The sequence below is a fragment of the Filicampus tigris genome, chromosome 11 (assembly GCF_054856515.1).
Source record: "Filicampus tigris isolate MCC_2025a chromosome 11, RoL_Ftig_1.0, whole genome shotgun sequence".
NCBI classification, from domain to species: Eukaryota; Metazoa; Chordata; class Actinopteri; order Syngnathiformes; family Syngnathidae; genus Filicampus; species Filicampus tigris.
In genome coordinates this window covers 9007451-9031550 of record NC_141227.1, presented here as the reverse complement: position 1 = coordinate 9031550, position 24100 = coordinate 9007451, and the positions used below count along the sequence as shown (strand labels likewise).

Sequence of the window (24100 nt, the reverse complement as noted above, 5' to 3'; positions counted from 1 at the left end):
ACATGGCAATTCCACTCGTGAAATGTTACGACGTAACCTCACATGCTGCCAGTGAGTACTGTACAGCGCAGGCTTGCACAGTTTAGTTGATCGCACCCAGCGCCTGTTTTAATGAAAAAGCAAATGAAGTGGTGTGGTGCTGGGCCGGGCCAAGCGCAGTAGTGTGGCGTTGTTTGAGGCTAATGGAAAAGTGGCAATACAGTACTCTAGGCTAAGAGGTATCCACACTCAGACTCACATCTATGGTCAATGTAGCATCTTCAGTTGACCTAACATGATTTTGTAAGATGGTAGGAAACTGGAGTGCCTTGATAAAATCCATACAGGAGAACATGCAAACACCAGACAGAAAGGACCATGTAGAGATTCACAATGCAGAACTTGTGGCTGTAGGGCAGATCTCCATAATACTGCCCATATTCAAGAAGAGGATCATTCAATGGCAGTTGCAGCTAGTCATATTTTATGTAATAGCCCCTCCCACCCATGGCAAAAACTCCACCAGCCACTACTATTTAGTGGAATATTTCTATTCCCACAAAAATACACCAAACATCTGGATGCAATGGGCACAATGTGCATTTATTCCTGCTGGAAGAGAGGAGAAAAAAAAAGAAAAAATACACTTATACCATTTGAAAAAACAAGATTACAAAGAACTCGGCCACCACTTACAGTATTTTTATGTGCGTTGTTTTTCTTTTGTGTATAGGATTAGAAAACAAAATGTAGGAGAACTCTATAAATATATCTAGTTCTTTACTTTTGTGCAGTATCCTGGCTATATTGTTTTAAATGGTGAATTGGAGAGAAATCAGTTCAGGGTGCCCTGACATCTTCTGCCGATGCCTCTCGGTTCCCTGACTGGTGAGGTTTTTGAGGTGCATCCACCTGAGAGGTGACCCCAGGATCGACCTTGGAAATGTCTCACATCTTCTTCAGTGTAAGCTTTACAGGTGGTTGGAGAAAGGAAAGTCTGCTTCCCAAATCATACTTCTTCCCACACAAACAAGACTGGAAGCGGTTGGAATGGAATTTTTTTTTTTAAATGCCAAACTCTGATTTGTAATAAAGTACTGCAATCAGATTGGCGTAGCAAGAGTTCCATTCTCACAGTATCATTCTGACATCCCTCCTTGAATTTCTTTGTGGGTTGGTCTCTGTGTGATGCCATGCTTGTCAGTTAATATAAAAAGCACAAGAGTAAAAACTGAATTTGCCTTCACAGATGAAAATTGTATAACACATTTAATTAACTTAAAAATACCAGTCTACAGATATGTCTACTGTCTTGTTAAATTATCAGACCCAACGTTAACAAGAATTTAGAAAACTTCCTTTGAGAGGCTGAATTATATCAGCTCAATTCTTTGAGCTTTTTGTAAATAACATCAAAAATATACACCCTTTGAAAACGACATAAGACAAAGAACACAAGAGACAAAACAAAAGTCAATGCCAGTCAATGCCTGACAAGCAATTAATGTGTTGATTTATGGGGATTTGTCTGCAGCCATTCTTCCATTTTCTTTTGCTTGTCCCATTCAGGCTCACAGGTGAGATGGAGCCGATCACAGCTTGACTTAGCGGAAAATGTGGACAAAACCCTTGACGATCCCCAGTCACTCACTGTGAATGGGACATTGAGTGGAAAGGGTTGGAGTCAGGGTTCCTCAAATTCAGCTTTGACAACGAATACCGTTAAACCCCCAAGCCCCCAAACACACACATACACCCACACACACACTAAGACACTTTTAAGTGTAGAATTGAGTTGTCCACGGATCTTGAGTGAGAAAAAGAAAGTCTGGGTGAGACAGAGGAGGAACTGGTCTCCTAATTTACCAGTCAATTCATATACTTCAGCCCTACCATGGTCCTGAGCTTAGGGTAACGGCTGAGAAAATGAGGTTGAGGTGCTCGAGATACAAGTGGCTGAATTATGTTTGCATCAATGAGCTGTCTACCTTCGGGAGGGTATGACCGGTTCAGAGCTTGGGGATGTAACTTTCAAATTGACGGGTCCATCTTGAGGAGGGAAATCTGAGGGTGTCTCCTATTTAGTTGACCAAATGCACCCTTGATGGTTTGAATCTGTTCTAGAAACTCCAACAAAATATTCAATTCTGTGAAAAGAGAGGCCTTTAAAACAATACAGTTAGTCACCATTACTTCATTTAGCAAAAATCAGAAAATTGACAGACATATGGATAATATAAATATAACAAGCCTTTATTGTCAATGGGTTACATAAACATACCGAAACACCACATCCTGTTTACTCCTGCTATGGAGAAGCTCTATGAGTAAAAAACACTTAAAAACACCATTGCAGTCATCTTCTTTTCTTCGTAGACATATTTCACAGAGCTACAATCCTTTAACGTACATATACGTAGCATTGACGTGTCAGAACTCAGCACAGGGAGCTGTCGTGTTAAGACATGCTTTTTCTTTTGGAAAAATGAACAATTTTATTTCCTTACAAACTGAACTAGCATGCCATGAACAACAATTCCTAAATCTTACACACATTTATTCTTCAGACACTTTTTTTTCATTATAACATATAACTAATTGAACTTCAATTACCTTCTTATTTCCCTTGAGTCCGCTGGGTAGCGAAGTGGTGAAAAAGAGAATGTCAAAGAACAAGTACCATAAATTAGCGGTGAATGGGAAGAACAGAATGTTTTTGTCATGCATTGTTATAAAAAGTGACATTTCCTCTAAATCTGTGAATGCTAGCGAATCAAAACAAATGGAATTATGTTTTCTTTTAAAATAAAAATTAAAAAGCTGAGTAAACCAATTGGCAAACTACAAATATCATGCCACCAAATCAAGCAATGTCACATTTAATTACAGTGATTGTAAAGCTCACAGTTACAAATAACATTTTAAATTCTCAAGTCCTGTGAAGGACATCATAAATTAAATTAATTCCGCTTCAGGTACGTTATTCTTTTGCATTTGTGTGAGATTTAATAACTGCTCACATGAATACATACTGCACACCCACACACACACACGCACGCGCACACACCCACACACACACATGCATGAACACGCACTTTGTGTGGGATTTAATAACTGCTCACATGCATACATACTGCACACACACACGCACACACACACACACGCACACACACACCCCTGCACACGCACACTCACCCCCTCATACATGCACACGCACACACAGGTTCCTAGAAGAGTTTTGAGGTAAAGGGATTGAAGTTAAATGATGTTTAAATGAAATTTGCTTCCAGAAGATGCTGTTCTATTACGGTTTCAGGAGCTAGATGGGGAAAATGGACATTACAGCACTATTAAAAGTTTGCTTTTTTTTTTCAAGAACCACTGCACTTGAGGAAAAACAAGACAGAGAAAGAAGGCCTGACGAAGGACATGTTTTCAGTCATTTGCCGGGCACTCTGGGGTACACCGTGGTCACCGAAACACGCAACCTTGCACTGAACTATTATCTTGGGCTTCAGGAGCTTTACTGACTATTTTGGAATATCCGCTTGTGGAAAAAAAAAAAAAAAATGGACATCCTTAAAGAAACAAAGACAAACAGAGGGAGGAGACCTCAGGCAGCTGAGAAGAGTCAGAAGTGGCGCGGAATTAGTGGCATTTGTACTCGAGGTACGTTTATCATCACTTTTTGATTTTAAATGTATTCACTTCAAAAAATAAAACTTCAAATTGATAAATTAAGTGTTGTAGTAACACTGTATCATTATCATATGAATTAATTTACAGTGCTAATGCTGCTGTTTTACTGAAACTGGAAAGCACTCTCTGTGACTGTGTATCCCAACTACACACTTTGATAATTGTATGCAATTATGAATGGCTATATTAAATCGAAATTCCCCTTTAAAGTATCATGCCTGTGCATGTCCGTGAGTGGCACTTTACTGATTACTTGCTTTAAAAAACAATTGTTACTTTACTGATTACTTGATTTCAAAAGTAAGTAAGTTAAATTAAAAGTTACTTTAACAGTTACATTCAGTAGATACCAATAGCCCTGCTTAATGTAAAAATGACACTTGGATTTGCCACTTAATTGGAAGTGCATTTTTAACAGTGACATTTAGGAATAAAGTTTGTTTTCATTAAAAACAAAATATGTTTTTTGACTTATCATAATTATTTTTATTAAAACAAAATAATGAGTCTTTTCTGGATTTCACTAAACATAAAAGGACTATGCATTTTATTTTTGAAAAAGACAATCTTTCTAGACATCACTTAACAAATTAACAAATACAGTACATTTTTTTATTTTTAGTAGATCTAAGCCTACTTAGATCCTCTTTGGCAGACAGAAGTTTTTTGTGTTAGCCTTGGTTGCTCTGAGTCACACTCTGTCGCAGTGTCATACGGTGTTTCACAGGGTTCAAATTTGTGGCCCCTGCTGCTTTCATTGTATTTGCTGACCCTGGGTTCCATCTTAAGAAAACATGGTGTTTACTTCCACTGCCATGCGGACGAGAGTCATCTCTATGTCCCGCTGAGCAAAAAGGTTGCTTTATTATTTGATCCACTTTTGTCCTGTCTGGAGGAAATCAAGGCATGGATGGCACTGAATTTCTTGAATTTCAATAAATTCATAAGTTAAAAACAGAAAATGATGGTGTTTGTTCCCAGTGTCCCTTGTACATCCCATCCTGCTGACTTGGACCACCTGGCTCCTTATCTAAAGCCAACAGTCTCAAACTTGTTGTAAACTGAACATTGATTTTAAATTGGACCAGCAAATCGCTGCAGTTGTTAAATCCAGCCTTTTTTTTAATTCTAGGCAGATGCCTAACATAAAGCCTCTCCTTTCTCAACTGTATTTAGAAACAATATCCCTGATTTAGTTACATCTCGGCTGGATTACTTTAACACACTTTATTTTGGAGTCAGACAATCCCTCCAGTTGGTCCAAAATGCTGCTGTAACTGGTACTCATAACTGGTACTCATAAGAGGGAGCATATAACACCTACTCTGGTGTCCCTTCACAGGATCCCTCTACATTTTAGAGTTCATTTTAAGATTATTTCATTTGTTTTCAAATCTTTAAATCGCTTCACCTCACCTTACATCTCTGAGGTCCTCCACCCCAACGCACCTGCCCGGTGCCTCAGGTCAGTGGACCAGATGTTCCCAGAGGTACCAAGGACTAAGTGGAGGCAGATTTATCCTCCATGTAGAGTACAACTGTTTGCAGCAAAGGTTGTTTTAAAGTGCTCTATAAATAATGCTGAGTTGAGTTTTAAGAAAATTAAAATAAAAGCTTTTTTATTTGACATAGTTAACTAGTAATGTTGTAATGGTAAAACAATGCATGCATAATGTACTAAATATAACAATTACATTTGGGGACCTACTGCAGTCACCCAATCTGGTGGGACTTTCTCTTTAAGATTGAATGCATACCATGCTGCAATCAATGTTTTTTTTTTGTTGTTTTTTTGTTTTTATTGACACAGAGTTATTGAAGCTAGAAAACACTGTCGACAGCATAGACTGCAACAAACCTTAATATTTTTGTTTATAGCTGACAAACTCAAAATAGAAAACGTACATTTCTCTCCTTCGTTCATTGCTGTTTATGTAGTATTGTATGGACGAGTAAGCACTATGCACACGTGAAGTCATTAATGTCAAGTTGAAGTCCCCCACAATGCCTCACTATGTTCAAACTGTTAATGCCACAGTTTCCTTTTTTTACAGTACATGTTTCATATTGTACAGTTATTTGTTGACTGCCTTTATTGAGTGCTACGGTGTTTGGAATCTGACATCTTCCTGTACTTTATTATTCATTAGCTCTTAGTTTTTTTGAATGCACAATATATGTGTGTTTGTGTTTGCGTGCACACACGTGGGGGTGTGTGCGTATGTGTGAGTCATGAGGGAGGCACTGTGGCTAAGAAGTATGTGCTGTTCATTTAAGTCTTGTCAATACTTTCGAACTGCTGCAACTGCAACAGCATTTAATGGTCTGAGGTGCTACTCTTTGAAATATTGATGTCTCCTTCAAGTAGATGTAAATATGTTCTCCATACAGATATTTAGTGATATTTAAAGAATAACTGTAGTCTGATTACTTGACTGGAAACGTAACGTGTTAGATTAGTCGTTTCTAGAAAATGTGCACATTTTAGCGTAACATGTTACCTGCATCACTGGTGGGGGCAATTGGTGAAGTGAGGCTAAAAATGGCAAAATCCACATGCATCCATCCATCCATTATCCAAACCGCTTATCCTCGCGAGGGTCAGGCATTATGGAGCCTATCTCAGCTGATTTCGGGCAGTAGGCGGGGTACACCCTGAATTGGTTGCCAGCCAATCGCAGGGCACACAAAGACAAACAACAATTCACACTCACAGTCACACCTAGGGACAATTCAGAGTGTCCAATTAACCTACCATACATGTTATTGGAATGTGGGAGGAAACCGGAGTACGAGGAGAAAACCCACGCAGGCACAGGGGAGAACATGGAAACTCCATACAGGAAGGCCAAAGCCCGGAATCGAACACACATACAAGTATAAAGAGAAATTAAGTACTGTATCATAGAATAAAATAATGTAAAACTACTCACACATTCAATATGCAGGTAAACGGGGACCTTGCATCTCACCTTTCCTGATGAAAGGTTTCCAGAGCCACACTTTTCACACTGGGGGCTCTATTGAGGTTCCACGGACGCTGTTTTGGGGGTTACATTAGGTGTTGTCTTATGAATACTAGATAGTACTGTATATTTATTCAAGGGTTTTAAGTCTATATGCTGATTTGGAGCTCTCAACTACTCCTTGGGGGCATGCACACTGTATTGGTGATGCCCTCATTAAGCAGCAGTTACACTTAATGAGGATTAATGCAGGATCATCTTGGATTGTTTGTTAAAACAAACTTCCAGCCTGCCCTTCCCACCTTTCTCTTATTGATTTTAGTTATTACTGTGCAACCATTTGTGTCCGTGCCTAACCACTGCGGACATTTTAAATAAAGAATTCTAAATAAAGTTGGATGATGAGACACGGTCGAATGAGAATTGAGGGAATGTGGGATCAAGTCAGTAACAATGAAGTGAGATACAAGATTGGATTTTTAAAATATGACAATGGTAGAGAAAATGAACAATGACAATATGCTGGATTAGTAGGTTGGAGTAAAATATCTACTGCACTGCCCTCAAAGTTTATTGGTTCTACATTCCTTGTTTTGCTATGGTGACTTCTTCGATATAGACGTGTCAGAATTCAGAGTAGCTACAGTATTTTTAAATTCAGACTCCACATTGTATCCATTTTCCAAAGTAGCGTCAAGGGTTGAAGGTAAAATGAAAATCCACTCCACTCAACCACCTCTAACAATAGAAAAGCACTATTGTACCCAAGTAGTTTGGAAAATCTCATCTTTGACATCCAAATACAAAATGTGTGGGTTGTGGTGTCAAACATCTTTGGGTTCAAAGAGAGGAATGCAACTTGTGAACTGCTTGGTAATGATTCATAATGTGTGAATACCCAATAGCTTTCAGATGTCAGTTGAAATAGGTTTCATGGTGTTCCTAATGAGTTATTACAGAACGAGATGCTCAGGCGGGGCTGTCAAACTTGTTTTCATCACAGGTCACTTCATAGTTATGGTTGCCCTCAGAGGGCCACTTAATTGTAAAATCATTCAGAAGTGCAACAGTAATAGTTTGATCAGTCTAAATTATTATGCTATAACAACAATGACATTTGTTTCTTTTTTTCATGATGCACTGATGTTTCAATTCAAATGAGTTATGTTCGACATTCAGTACGATACTCCCAAAAGCATATCAGTAGCCATGATTTCCGCTAGCCAGAGGCCGAGCTGGAGTGTGCTTGTTCATAGAGTAGAGGTGTGGCCTGAGTTCAAGGCACTGTACATTTTATGTCCCTTACCTAAAATATTCCGTACCCTAAATTCTGAATCTGAATATAATTACAGCGCTTATCATGGCCCAATCATATTCAACATTTTTCCCCAGATTTTGATAATACAACTAGTTTTGAAGTCAAGAAACAGGCAAACTTGGATCTGAGTTTGACACCTGCTAAAGCGTCTTAGTGCGGGTTTTTCGTCAAGCTCCCTTAGGAGAAAAGCTTGTTCAATGAATAGTGTTGTACTTGCTTTGAGACATACGTGTTACATATAGCACCATGAACACCAAAAAACAGAAACACACACTCAAGTCAGGCCTACTCCTTTTCAAAAAGTGAAGAGATGTAAAACGGCTTCAAGTATTTACAACTAAGATGCCCTCGACTGTTTTTTGACAGATACATTATCGAATAAGCAGTTTCGAACAGCAACGGAAACAAACCATTTCTACGCCTTTACGCAAACACATTCCCTCAGCTGTTCCCATGTTCATTTGTTTCCTTCCTTGCAATTGTAATGCTTCCTATTATTAAGTTCCTATCATATATTATATCAACATCTAGACTTTCACAGCTGCTAAGCAAGAGCAGTATAAAACACACAAAAAAGAAAGTAGTCAACACAGAGACATACAAATAAAAGAGAATGGAGGGGAGTGGCTTACTGACCACTGGAATGTACATACGAGCCATGTAGTCAATGGGAATGTGGAGGTGGGCTCATTGGTTTGCTGGGGGTGTTGAGGGTAGTCTCGGAGGTGGCCACTAGTCATAGCGGTGCTTCACTCAAGCCCTCCAGGGGGAGGCTAGTGGCATTGTCAGTAGGCCGCTGATCCTCTTGAGGATGCGGGGATGTGTGTGCGCTGGCAGCCAGGCTGGCGTAGGCAAGGTGGCAGTCGGTGTGCAGAAAGGGGGGGTAGTGCTGGCGGTAGCTGATGTATGCAAACAATAGCCCGATCACTCCTCCAACAAAGGCATCTGTACAGTCACAGAAGGGCATAGATTTTAAAGTGTGTAGCCGTTGTTAATTTTAGCCTAACTCTGTAACACCTGCTACGAAACCAACAATTAATTCAGTGCAACAGAATGTGTTATACTGCCTCAGCGTGCATATTTTTTTTTTTTAAGTTAATGAAAATTAACTGGGATGCAAAGCAAATAAACTGCAATGGTGTCAAGTGGATATGGAAAGGTTTCTGCAACATATTGTAACTATCCATCCAAATCCTATCATACAAGCTTGGGGAATATAAAAAGACCTTAGGTCTCAGCCTCCAGCTAGATTCTGAAGGAGACACTTCCACGCAATACAAATGCCATATATGCTCTTAGGTCTTATTAAACTCTCTATTTTGCTCTCCTTCTGGCTGAAAGGAAATTTAACACCAATTCCCACCATTCGGAAACTATATAATGCATGAGTTTGCTCTATGAATGTTTCATTGACTCCTGTCAAATCCACTTAAGAGTCTGAGACCTAATGCAATCAATTAATACGACGGGCTCACAGTGACAGTGATTGGAAGGCAAGGCAAATCCTCAAAAGACCGAGCTCGCATAAAAAGTGCAAAGGGATGATGAGACTATTAGTATTTATCAAGCATGCCACAGCTGCCAGGCTAATGGTGTTTCCCAGCTTGTGTTTACACTGAGAGCGGACCAAGGCCCCTCAGGTTTAATGGGCTGCACTATTGCCGCATATGCCGACACTCTGCTGGGAGAGGAAAGGGACAACATTTGTGGAGAACAAACAAATGACGACAGGGCTCGGAGTGGCCATTTTGGTGGGGAAGAATGTCTGCTCTGGCTTTTAAAAGTGTGGCTAGCCCTCAGTTCAGAAGGTAGTTTTAATGATGGTGTTCAATCGAACAAGGTGGATTGGGACTGGTAGCCTATACTGTGTCTGAGTCTTTTTTTTCCCTCTCTGCATTGTGTTTACACATGACTTACAGTATGTGGCTCACTTCCACGTTGCTGAAGACGACCAAGAAATACAGTAGCCCTCAAGGGTATAAAAGGCTCAATACTAAACTACGGACTCCAGGTCCATGACCGATATCAAACTCACCCTGAAGTAGCTACATTCATGGCAATTGTTTTCTTATAGAGCAACAGAATTTAGTTTCCCAAAAATAAAGTTATGATAGTACTAATGCTACTAGTGGGAAATACCTTATGCAATTTAGAGTCATGTAACAATGCATACATGCATGACCAATTAAAATCATTTTGAGGAACTATGTGCAATTTGTTGAATCAAGCTGTGTGTGAAAACCTGAGCAGATATATTTTATTAATATTAGAAGAAAATGTACATGGCATTTGGAGACACGAAATAAAACAGATTGTCATTCATCAAGTACATTAATATATTCATTTTTCAATTATTTTAGCATTGAAGGTGCATGATTAGCCTTGGGTAGTACATTTGAAAAATGTAATCAGAACCATATTTCTTTGTTATTAGTGACATAAACATGCGTGGCATTTGTGCATTATTTAAGGTTTTGTAATCATGGTTTGAAATAAAAGTTATGTACGCTAATATTACTCCGTTAATTCTGACCTTGACTGCTTCGGGGTTATGGTGGGGCACAGTTAGATTGTGTCATATTATCAAATGAAACCCTGACTTGTATTTCTCATCAGCACAAGGTGCATACTGCAGCTCGCTAAAGCTGATAAATACCACATAACAATGCTGTTCACATAAAGCATACACCTTTTCATTTTCATCATTTTCGGTCCCATTCGTGTGGAATTTCTAGACAATACTAATAATATTTTTAAAAGATGCTAAATCAAACCCTCACTCACTTATAGTCTGAAGCAATTCTTCATGCTGCTGAGCTAAAAATGCATACAGTCACATAAATATGACAAAGCTATTTGGAAGATTTTGGTTCTTGTTCATGATTTTAATTCCTGTACTAGTACGTACTACTATGCATCATTTTGACGTATCGAGGCACATTTCTTGTTGAGTTGCATGAGAGGCTGCGTCAGATTGACTTTCAGGGTGGCACAATCAAAAGCACACCCCATTTGGACCAAAATTGTGGCAATTCATTCAGTTTTTCACTAAACAAAAAATCCTAATGAAACAAATAAACCAGCTAAAACAACTGCAAGGTTGATGTAGATGACCACTTTTCTTGAACATGATTAATCCTTAATAAAAATGTATTTTTACGGATAGTAAGGTCTGGTGTGATGTTCCATAGAACCATAGATCAAAACCTTTTTTCATTTTTTGTTTTTTTTCTGTTTTAGTCAGCAATCTTCACACTCAGTCATCTGCACAATTTGAAAGCATGGATGCTAGTCATCTGAACACAACCTAAAATGCACATCAGAATTTTGGAGCATTCAGACTGACCTTGCCAGTGGTGCTTGTAGTCACAGGTCCTGGACAAAGCGATCATCATCGCGCTGTAGAGAGGCAGCACCATGGCACAGAGGCGCCAGCTACGACCTCGACCCTGATCAGTAAAGCACTGCAGCTTCCCCGCCAGGTAGAAGGAAGTGAATCCAAGCCCAGAGAATGCAACTAATTAAGAGAAGACAAAGAGGATTAAATTCCTCAGCTACATTCAAGTTGACTCCTAACTTCCTCATTCTGTTTTTTCTTTAAAACTGAGTATTGCTTCTAAAGTGATCATCACAGAAAGTCAATATGTGGCAGGGCAAATGAATATTATCGGAAATGCCAATCGCTGAGGGAGTTGATATTGGTGACGAGTCCAGGGTGCACCCCATATAAGCGGTATAGAAAATGGATGGATGGATGGAATACCATAGTAATAAATCAACATGTAGATGAGAGCATAGGAAGAAGGGAAAAAAATCTCATCTACAGTCACTCGGGGTGGCTCGGTGAGATCTATTGGATGACCCCGGATTATTTTTCCTGTTGAGGTGGGGTGAGCGTGCCTAATCGGGAGGAGCCCCAGGGGCTGGTAACAGCCCCTTTCACACTAACAGTAAGTCGTGAATTTTCCATCAGTTTCACAGGTCAGTTCTGCATGAGACGCAGAATGGGGGGTCAAAGTCAATCTTCAAATTTGTAAGCTCCAAATGAATTATTAATGGCGTAACAGAGTTGGAATTGCGAGGTTATGAATGGGAATAGCAAAAAAAGATGGGCCAGGGGTTTGTATTTTAACACCAGAGAGATGTAGACCCTAGCATAGTGATAGCTTAAAATGGCTTAATGGAGATGAACTGGAAAGAGAACAGAATGTCAAAAGAAAGAACAAAGGGACTACATGCACATCATTTCGATTATGCTGTTGAAATGACCTATATTAGTGTAAGTCAAAATAAAGATTCAATTTCAATCACAGGGAGGAGGATTCAGTGTACAACAATCAACCATCACTCTCTCTTTTTGCTGCATTAATTATGGGAAGCATAATAAAGTAGACCTTTAGGAAGCCAACCTAACACACGAAGGGTGCAAGAGAAATTTGAATTTCTCATTAAATCCTTTTGTCTGAGTTTTATGTTTGTGTGGAGACAACAGGGTTTTTTTTCTAAGTGGATAATGCCATAGAAACATGGAAAATTGATGCATTTTTGTTTTTACAAATTGCAGATAGTCCCATTATTCCAAAAGCTGCTTCAACCGAAGAATGATGAAAAACAGGTACCAGTGAGGTAACAAATAGGAAGATGAAAAATTACCAAATATGACCTTTGAGGCCAGCTGTCTGTAGAATTTTGAACATGGCAAATTAAACCTAGTTGAATATGATCATATTTTATACAGAAACCTGAAAGGAGGACGTGAAGTGGATCACAGCAGAAAATTGTTAGTGTGTATACACACGCCTACACATGCAAATTGAATAAATGTAAACACCAAAGTTCAAATGCCATGTTTTTATGCTTTTTATACTGAAATGACCCAGATACAACTTTTCAAAACATTTACCAACACTAATGTGACTTACTGTATAACTTGTCCGACTTCTTAAAGGACCTATGCCACCATTAATTAATTATTTTGTTTCTAATAACATTTTATCCATAGATGGATGGCTAGCCAGTAAATATGCACATTTTTCTCATATACAGTATTTGACTTGTTAATAGTTGGAGCATTCACAAATGATTCACCTTTGTACAGTAAAATACAAACAGTTTTAACTAAATGTGTGCAGAAGTAATTTAAATTATTTTATAATGAAATACAATATGAATTGCCTGCAGCCAGAGGTTTGTTAATAGTGTAATTTGCTCTACCAGACGGACCAAAAATAAATCAAGAATTGGTCTACAGTAATCAGAGCGCAGGTCTCAACTCATGCATAAAAGATCATAGAATGTAATTCCAATGTCAGTACTTCTTCCTGACCAGTAGAGATAAAAACATGCCTCTGGCATCATGTGAACTTTGTGATATGCTGGACCTGCGCTCAGGTCAGTCGGGTTTAAAAAGGCCAATACTGGACTGGTGGAAAAGACCCAGGATGCTCGACATGCACTTGAGTTGGGTGGGCAAAACAGTTGACTGGCTGCAGGCGTTGGCAACCCACACTACCACTGAGATTGATTATTTTAAACCATGACATGAACATTGTGGGCAGTTTCTCTAGAGTAATGATTTTTATACTTGTCCCACAAACAATAGGTACCCCGGTATGGAGACTTGGTTTTAGTTATCTGCAGTACAGACGTTTTGCAGTGGAAAGTCTTTACTCAGAACCCGACACTGATTTGTTATAAGCCATGTGGAGGAAGCAAGAGACCGATAGGAGGCCTGATCTGAGGAACAATACCGCAGACGAGCTCTTCTGTCTTTTATAGGTAATCTATAACAGGAGCGAAGCACCTAGAATTTTAAATAATTCATCACACTATAAAACTGTCTGTTTCAGCCACAGAAATCATTCAAACAGCTCCAGAGAATGACCGCCAAAACAGAAAAGACTCTGGAGGAAATTCTGCTTTCAAGACCTAGCTACAATACTGTAGTCAACCTAAGTCTAACACATTGATATCCATTTTTGTAACGATTTCCAAAGTTGTAGGCGATGACCATGAACTTAAAACATAAATTACTCTTTGCTCGTGAAAGTCGGCCGAAGTTTGCAGTCGGAATCGCTAACGGACGCTCCAGATTAGAGCCGAAATGGACAAGATGAGATCGTTCTAACAGAAAACGAGTTTTTAATGGGTTTTTTTTCCCTTACAAAAATTGTTATATGGCGTATACAATTTGAAATAATCAAAAAACGTATAAAATACGGGGAAAACTGGAAAAATGTTGACAGGTATGGAATAATGGAGAATTCACTGGAACAAATTTTATTTATAAAATTTTAGTTAAAATGGCGTTGCAAATCGATTTTATTTATTTTTTTTACATCAATGCATATTTTAAGCATTTATATCGATTTTCGATAAATTGTTACACCCCTAGTATTGATGTGTCGTGACAAGCCCAAAATAACAACAACACAAATCGCTGATTGTCTTGTCTTCATCTTACTGCTAAGCGATGCCGATATTAAGCTGTCTTGGCTATCTGCAATGTGTCTGCATGCTTTTGCTTTTGCCTGTTTAAACAGTTCACACAGAGGGCCCATTAGATTCTGATCAGGGGCTTTGTTGGTAAGCTTGGAAAAGCTGGCGGAGTGTAGAAAATTGAGCTAAAACCTTGAGTAGCAAACACGGCTGTAGTCAGGATTTAGAGAGTTACAATAACAGAAAAATGCACATTACCTTTGCGGGGAGTGTCATGGTATCTCCCTGCTGCCAAGAGTAATATAATGTTCTCATTTATTCCGAGAAGAGAGGTTACACAGGGATTCCTATAGGTGTGTCTAATAACCAGAAAGAAGGAAGCAGCAGATGGCCATGGAAGGACAGAGATAGACAGAAAGAGCACATTACTCAAGTGAATTTGCTTCATGCCTTTGAGGAGCCTTGATAAGTAAATCCATTGGGACAAAAACATTGATCACGAACGAGGGAGAAGTTTGAAGACTGATTGTTTCCCCTTTTAGAAGAAGCAAGTGGCTTGCCCAAGTGAAGGCAACACAAGTAGTGGAGTGATACAGAATAGATGGAAGTGGCGTTAAACTTCAGACATGTTTGAAAATTTAGATGTCTTGAGTTCAAATGTTCAAAATAGAGATATCATCTAGGTGTATTTACTATCATCATCATCATCATCATCATCATCATCATCACCAGTAATCAGCACTTTGGTTAGATAGAGTTTGAATCTTGGTCCTCCCCATGTTTGGCCTATATACATTTGAGATACTGTATTATTATTATTATCATTATTATTACATGGAATATATTGGCAATTCACTCAATTCATGTTAAGATGGGATTTGGTAAACCCCCCCAGACTTTTTTTTTCCCATATAGAGAATACATTTTCAGGTTATTCAAAAAAGTCAGAGTTTCTTTCCAGGAGATGCTTTGCCAGGAGGCCTTCACTGTAGCCACCTGGTGTGACAAATGTAGGAGGAATGTGTTGGGGCTCATACTAAAAGCCTGCCACCTTAGCCTTTTATGATTTTCCTTCTTGCTCACAATTGCATGCATCAACACTAATTTGTAACCTGACTTCTGTAATAGAATAGATAGTATTGTAGCGAAAAATTGACATTACACTGCAACAAGTCTGCGATGATTGTAGAGCGTAGCCCATATTGTGGAAGTACTTGGCTTATTTTGTACAGTTGTAAGGGTTTACACATTGCTCGTGTTCATGTACAGAATTCCAACAGGGGGAATATGCACTCTAAAAACAGTTGGGTCAAAATAACTATTTTTGGGTTAAATTTGACCCAACTGTTGTGTTAAAAAAGGACCGACCCATACTTGGGTTGAACCAAAAAATGGGTTATTCAGTTTTAACCCAACTTTTAGGATTAAATGAACACAACAAATTGGGTTATTCCATTTTGACCCAAATTTTAGGGTTAAATGAACACAACAATTTGGTTCAAAAAGATGCAAATAATTGGGTTATTCCACTATTTTATTTATTTACTTATTTATTAATTCATCAATTCATTAATTCATTCATTTTATTTATAATTCTAAGAATATTGCACCTTTCCCAAAAACGGATTAATAAGAACAAGTGAAAGTTGAAAAAAGTGGGTATTTATCTTCAGGCACATCACATGTAATTTCAGCAACAATAACAATAGGGGATGGTGTACATTTGGTCAGATGTGGGCACTCCATCCCGGGACCAAACCGGTAAGATGCCCGTTTTTAGGGGTGACAGATTTGAAAAAAAGGCCTCAGTTAAGAAAGGGCCGAAGTGGATTTTAATCCAGTCCACTAATCAATCTTCATGCATGTGACGTGGTCACAAGATGGCCAAATTTCATTTTAGCCTACTTGAAATCTGTATGTTAACATGGCGGGGAGGTCATTTTTGTTGTGCGGTCCTCAGTCATGGTTTCTTAAAGTAGAATGCATACGTGTACAGAATTTTGGTCAGCACATTCATGGTGGAAGTAAGAGCAAATCTAAATTAAAAAGTAGTGTTTAGAATTGTATTAAATTTATTTGTATATTTTGTGTCATGGTACTTTTGAGATATGAATTAAATGAATAAGACACCAACGGCAGTCTGCAAAGTGGTGTCAGTGACAATCACTCTGATTGGCTGTCAGCCAGGAAATGCAAATCAGTGCATGAGATAGATGAATTTGTAGAATGGTATACAATTTATTTCAGTTCTTTAAACCAAGCATTGCTTCCTTGCGGCCATCACCAGACAACTGCCTCACACTTGTGCAAGTGTGAAGGTGAAGGTGGTGCTTTGAGAATTCTCCACCACTGCCTACTTAGTCAGAATCCCCCTTTTAATTTATTGATACAATAATACAGAGATCCGCTAGCTAAGTATAATCTTACACATACACTAGCATGGATGCATCTTTTTTATCCCTTCCACTTTTATTTCATTTCATATTTTGTTACCCCTTCCATTGTCAGAAAACCATTTGTCCTCACCAGTGCATAATGACTAGCCACTTTGGCACTGATGACGTTTTAACTGACGCTTTATTATAGCTCCCCCATCAGATGAACCTCAGTTTGTTTAAGTACCCTGAATTTTTATGATGGACATTTTGCAGTTTATAATTTTGTTTCAATCAATTGTAGGCAAATGTAAATCAGTGGTAGAATGTGTCATTATGTCTGTCTTAGATGGCACAAAAACATTTTAACTGATCATATCTTGCTCACATTACACAGACCAATTTGACAAGAGGAATATGAATAGGGAGGGCATCTCACTTTTTAATCTACCATTATGGTTGCATTTAATGGACTACTTATTTCTCTTTGTTCAACTTGTCTGCTCCAAAGTATTAAGGGAAATGTAATCACAGAAAAGCTTTCAAGCTAAATATGATAAGCGTCTTATACACACTGTATTTAAAATGAATTTGTGTTGGTGCAGTTCATATCTACGGTGGCCCTGAAATGCAAATCGCCAAATTAAAAAAAAAATAAACACACATATAAAAAACACAAAAAAACAAAACAGCGCAAATTAAAAAAACACATTAAGAGATAACTAAACAACAGCAAACGAAAAAGAAAAAAATCAAATCGCTAAACAAAGCAACAGAAAACTAAAGGCATCGAGTGCGTGTGATGGGTGTGTGTGCGTGTGTTTGGGGGTCTGACTCATGGCTGATGGGATATCGGCCTACAGGGTGCACTCATAGCCCCTCCCCACACATATCGCTTCAGGTCGGAAAATGTTGTGGTTTAGTCCTTTGTGTTTTTTTGGTTTTGCTTTTGTGTTTAACTTTTTATTGTTTTGTTTTGTTCTTTGATTTTGTGTTTTTTCATTTGCTGTCATGTTTAGTTTTTTGTTGTTTTGGTTAGTTTTTTCATTTGCGGTGGTTGTTTGTTTCTCATTCACTCATTCACTGCTAGACATTTTCAGACCCTCTTTTACTCTAACGCTTACGTTTACGAAAAATATTAGAAAAAAATATATAAATAAGTTCCTGGGATTGAATGGCTGGACTGTGAAAAGACAATTAAATTCATCCATGGCAGTGAATGAGTTAATTTGCTGTTGTGTTTAGTTATTTACTACTGTGTTTTGAACTTCAGGGCCATCATACATATCAAAATAATTCATCCTACCCTCAGACATCACACCAGCTAGAGATGATGCTTTATGGAATCCAGATGGCACTTTAGCTGGAGATGCTTGTCACTTGTCTGGCTGGCCCATTGCCACTTTTGTCCCAGTAAAGGCTTTAAAATATTTAAAAATGTCAACAAAGTTGTATTGAAGATGACACAGATTGATGATTGGATTCCCCTGCCACTCCGGATACACTGGCATATGGGTGCTCATCATGTTCCCATCTTGCAGTTCTCTCAATTACACTCATTCACACTGTGCAACAGCACAAGGTTATTAGTGTTGCAGTGGAGATGGATTTATTCTGCACATAGTTCCGTTAAGTATGATAGAAATGCTGTACTTTGGTCATTTCTTTTGGAACATGTCCAGCACTTCAAAGCAATTTATTTCTCAAAGCAGATGTCTGAGAAGCTGATTTAATTTTTGAACCAAAACATTCATTTCAAATTGGACTGTACAGAAATATATATCGATCCATATTTTATGCCACTGGTCCACATTATCGTCACGGGTGAGCTGGAGTCACCATTTTTATCAGGTGAGATGTCGCAGAAAACTGCTGTCATTTTATGCTGGTCTGTGTCTTTGGTCCATGCAGAGGTCACATTTGAACTCAAGTGAACCGAACCACATCAGACCACGTCTTCAAGCCGTCTCATTCTGCTTGTTTGGTGCGCGCCAGGGTTTGGATGACAGGGTTCAAATGAACTGCACCAGAAAAGCAATTACACTAGAATTCGTTCCATCTGATCCAAACATGTATGAACACTGCCTTAATGTATGAATGAGGTAATTAGATTATCTAAAGACAAGATAAGAAAGATAAGCTTTTGCCGCTTAAGCATATGCAAATTGCAATGCTTTCAGTTATTTGAGATACTCTGTGTGAACAAGGTTCATTTTCTTAACTTTGTCATCTTTACCTGTACCTTTTTGAAAATAAAATACAACCTGATTCACAAGATCATTTTCATGTAAATTTCGTCCTTGGGAAGATGCTGAAAACAGAGGTCGACGCTCAGCATACACTATTTGTTTTTGGAGTCACAAACATGTTTAAATAAGGTTGTGACTTGAATCGTTTTTCTGTGCAGACTTTTATCCAATGATAAAAATGACAATGCGAACGGTAAGCGAATGATGCCAAATGTGCACAGCATGTATATTTATTTATTTTACTTTTTACTTTGGTCAGGGTCACAGTACAGGACTACAAGTGTGGATAACGCTTAATGTACACTTAGCCAGAGAACAGTGGCCCTGTGCAACACCATACGGCAGTAACAGGACAAATATAATGGTGGCATCAAAAACAGCTCATAATAGTTAGCCATTTACCATGGTTTTCTCGATAATGACCAAAACCACTTCCGTTCTTACATCAATAGCAATAGCATTTTACTGCCCAAAAAACAGTGCTTTTAGCTTTTAGGCAGTGCTTCATTCATTTTTGTTCTTTGACTCAAACCTCAACCCTCTGGTTACAAAGGCCCAAGTCCCTACAGTTGGGCTATACTGCAGCCCTTTTTTCTTTAAAGCATGTAATGACCTACTGTATTATTAAAGGGTGCAGATGCTTTTGATGTGTAACCAAATGGCCAAAATGACGTTTTCAGTGTTTTTCACTTGAAAACTGTGTTTACTAGGCATTGAACTGATCAAAAGTTTCTCACGATGCTCACACAGAGACAGACAACCATTCACACTCATATTAATAGCTACGCCCCTAATTTTGAGTTTTCAATGAATATGCAGTCAGCGCCATAAATACTGGGACATGCACACAATCCAAATCCAAAATCCTTTGGGCTCTCAACACCACCACAATGGATTTGAAATGAAATTGCAGATTGTTGGATCGAATACTTTCCGCTTCTAAGGGACACCAAGGACACCAAAATCAACATACACGTTTTTCTTTTCGCTACACACAGTCACATGGTTTTGTTGATTTACACTTTCTGCTTTTATGATGACAGTGCCAGTTTAACAGCGATAGGACACTATGTAAGGTGGAGGTCCACATTCCTCTGGGAGAATGCTCTGGGGTCACAAGTCTTCTGACTTATTACTGTCTGTATTTCATTCCTGGTGATTCTCTGCCAGGCCTTGACTGCAACTCTCTTCAGTTTCCGCTTGCTGTTGGGGCATTATCCCTTCAGTTTGGTCTTCATCAAGTGAAATGCATTTTCAACCAGATTCAGGTCAGGTGATTGACTTGGCCATTGTATAACATTCCACAAAAAAAACGCTTTGGTTGCCTAAATTTTATGATTTGGGTTATTGTCCATCTACACCATATAGTGATGTCCAATGAATTCTGAAGCAATTAGCTGAATATGAGAAGATAATATTGCCCGAAACATTTCAGAATTCATTTTTGCTGCTTTTGGCAGTAGTCACATCACTAAATACAAGGGAACCGGTCCCATTGGCAGCCATAAATGCCCGCCTGACCATGGAACAGAATACAGACACTTCTAAGCAGCCAATCATCCCAATACTTTTGGTCCCTGAAAAAGTGGAGGCACATATACAAATTGTTGTAATTCCTACACTATTGACCGGATTTTTATGTAAACAACCTCAAATTAAAGCAGAAAGTCTGCAGTTATAGCACATCTTGTTTATTTCATTATTCATTATTTGTACATGCTCTACAAGTTTGGAATTAAGCCGATAAGAGGGAACCAGAATACCTGGAGAGATCTCAGCACAGGGAGAACTCTACAGAAAAAGGACCTGGCAGATTGAAACTCGCTGTGTTTATCCCCAAGCCAAGTCTGCAGAGTCAAGTCCTTATAGACTGAGATATTACCAGCCCATGCAATAATATGCACAGGGTATGGATTATTTGATCCCATGATGGAAATATTTTCATCCTCGCTGCTACCTGTACATGTATAGTAGCCTTCCATTAAGGTTTAAGGACGTAAACACTGTTATGGCAATCAAATGCAATTACAAGGGTTTCTCTGCGCACAAGCATCTCCTCCACTTTGCAGAAACATATACTGCAGCATTTTTCTTGCATATGCATGCTCTTAAGTAGATGTTGAAGAACAAAGTTCATACTCACAGAGATGTTCACTTCACCACAATTATGCTTCACATGACATTTTCTCATCATTTTTAATTTGAACCATTCTTTCAAAATGATTACTTGTTAAAAGTATGGCTTCGCTCAAGGATTAATATTAATTTTAAGTAAAGCAAACATGAATGTTGAGTATCGAGCTTCTTAAGCATGGCCCATTGCAATCCTCTCAACCGTGCATAATAAATTAAATTCTCAGCGTAATTAATACATCTTTATTCCCCACACAAATTGCAGCCTTGAGATGCACGATGCATCGTTTATTGTTGCGGCACCACCAAGCTCTCTACGGCCAGTAGCAAAGATTTCAAGCATGCAAGCTTCTCTACAATAATCAGCTGGACAACAGGAAACCACTTGAATTATTAAACACACTTGTGAAGTAAAAGAGCTCGAGAAGAGGATGCAAAAAATACTTTGTAACAATGCTCATGCACAGCAGACTAAGTTCGAACCTGCTTCCGGACAAGCTGTCATGAGACGTACACAAGAAACCCTCAGAAACTTAGAAAACCCAAACATGTTCTTCTTGTGGAAACATTTCAGAATAATACGTTGCGAATGAGTTAGTGAACATGTGACGTATTGTCTCCTGTGATGTTGCAGAAGCTGCAAGTGGCGTGGCTGCTACTTACAAGAGGAATGACTGCTGGGGAAACTCTTGCGACCTTCTGAGACCAGATGTGGCTCCCCGGTGCACAGCATCTTTGAATTCACTTGTCCATCTGGGAAACACCGCTGGAAGTAATCAGGCCTCGGTCTGGGAGTAAAACACAAACATTCAACTTTCTTTTTTTTTTTTTTTTTACTATTTAAGCTACATTTTCACCAAGCAGTGAAGCACAATTTGGAAGGGTTGTACCTTAATTGGAACTGTGAGTGAGCAGTGAGTCTTGTGTTAGTACTATTCCTGACACTGAGGAGACAATTCTCTGTTGTATCTCTAAATTGGTAGTGTGTCCAGCTCGACACTTTCTGAGCTATGCCACTGTTGTTCATACCCCAAGAGTTCCAAAGGTTCCAAATGAATATTGTGACTTATAGTTGAAGGAGAAGCGTTGCTTCTTGTTTAGTGTCAGCAGACAACTCTGGAACATGTCACCTTTATTCTGTCCATTTATTTTCTATAGTGCTTGGCCTGATTAGGATCTCAGTTGACTTTGGGCGAAAGGCGGAGTACACCCAGGACTGGTCACTAGCCAATCACAAGCCTTCTGTTTCTTTGTTTAATTAATTGGGCAATTACATGCTATCTCGCTGCCATGCTAAGATGTTACACTGTCTGTAGATGCTGTAACAAGCATTATCTTGTCTGGTGGAAACGCAAGTGGAATTACCTGAGCCCCACTATTGGAGGAAAAATGTTTTTAATGGCCTTTTATTACAATAAAACTGTTAAACAGTTCAAAATGTGTACATAATATGTTCTTTTGGAGCCTGAAAATGAAAATAATTAATGACATGCCATGGTCATGAAAACGTTTCACATTTTCAGTTTAGTCAAGTGCAAGTACATGAGGGTCATAACTTTCCTAGCAAGGCGAACAATTTCGACAGACTTGATACATATAAGCACTTGATATGCATGTGAGATGTATGGTGAACACAAGTATTTATCACTACTAGAACGCCATGAATATTATAGTGTTTTTATTAGATTTTCAAGGTTCATATTATCTGGAATCATGTTTCTTTAACTTTAAAAAATGTGAAAAAAAAAACATTGACATTTTTGTCACGTATTGTCAAGCAAATGCTCACTTATTTTTTGGTTGCCTTTCCAAATTCTGACAATAAGGAGACATGCTTAATGAAGTGCTCTGTTATAGTCAGAAGGATTATAGCACATTCATCAAAGCCTGTGTGAATTCTGTACACCTTAAGACCATTGTTACAACCTGTTTTGAAACATATCATTTTGCTTACCTGCCAACAATTAACTTGATAGTGTTTGTGAAAACTCCATTCAAGGCGAGAGCCAGCGACACTGCTGCAGGAGGAAAAATGGCAAATGTAGACAAATATGCATGTTATTGAGATAGATTGATGCACCATTTTTCAATCACACTTGGCTCAAGAAACAGTAAATCATATTCTCCCATGAATTATGTCATTTTCTAAGATAACACACAAATTCAATGTTGAGCAGCCCCCCCAACACACGCACACACACACACACACCTTTCCACAACATGATGAATCACCTCACAGTTTACAAGATGTGAAAGCCTTTAAATCACCCCCTACCATCTTGCCAAAAAGACAAGATCAATTGAAAATTCAAACTATAGTACTTCATGGACCACTAAAGGTTTAGAAGCTCCAAGTAATTTAACAATCACTGAGCACATTTACAGTGTCTGTGACATGAGTTTTGATTAATGGTACCTATTTTCTTTCTTTCTTTTTTGGAATATATTGAAAGGACATACTGATTGTTTTTTTCAATACAAAGCGTAGGTGTCCATGTCCGTGACATGCCTTTGTCAAAAGTGTCAACAATTAAAGAACACTTTTCAACCTCTTACTCAAGCCCTGCTAAAATTACAGTACATTGTTTTGAGGAATGGCCCTCCTGCAAATGAACCACTGCCCACGCTGCCCACTTTACTGCCAAGGAAAATGTACAGTATTATAGGGACTAAGGATGGGCGAGTAAAGACACCAGATATCTGTATCGGACCAATACTAGCCTTATTTCAAGGTATCGAATACTCATGAAGGCTACCGATACCTCCAAAAAAAAAAATAATCTGACATTGAGTAAATCCTACTCGCCATTTAGTTGTGACACAATTCCAAGCACCTAAGAGGAAATTGAGTGTGCAACATATGTGCATGCACACACAAGTGTCCAATCGACAGTGTGGCTTACCTTTGTTAAAGTAAACGACCAGCCGCCTCAGTACAACACT

At 38.6% G+C, this 24100-nt stretch overlaps 1 protein-coding gene across 1 annotated transcript in view; it reads right to left on the bottom strand.

The window, feature by feature from the left end:
• Positions 1-2211: 2211 nt before the first annotated feature.
• Positions 2212-24100, bottom strand: part of plpp4 (phospholipid phosphatase 4) — a 62076-nt gene continuing 40187 nt past the window's right edge. The window contains exons 4-7 of the mRNA XM_086045974.1: positions 23112-23175; positions 21821-21945; positions 11309-11479; positions 2212-8907 (exon numbers count right to left, since the gene is read on the bottom strand). Of these exons, the coding sequence (XP_085902100.1) occupies positions 8699-8907; positions 11309-11479; positions 21821-21945; positions 23112-23175 (569 nt within the window). The 3' untranslated portion in view covers positions 2212-8698. The remainder of the gene's footprint in view (positions 8908-11308; positions 11480-21820; positions 21946-23111; positions 23176-24100) is intronic.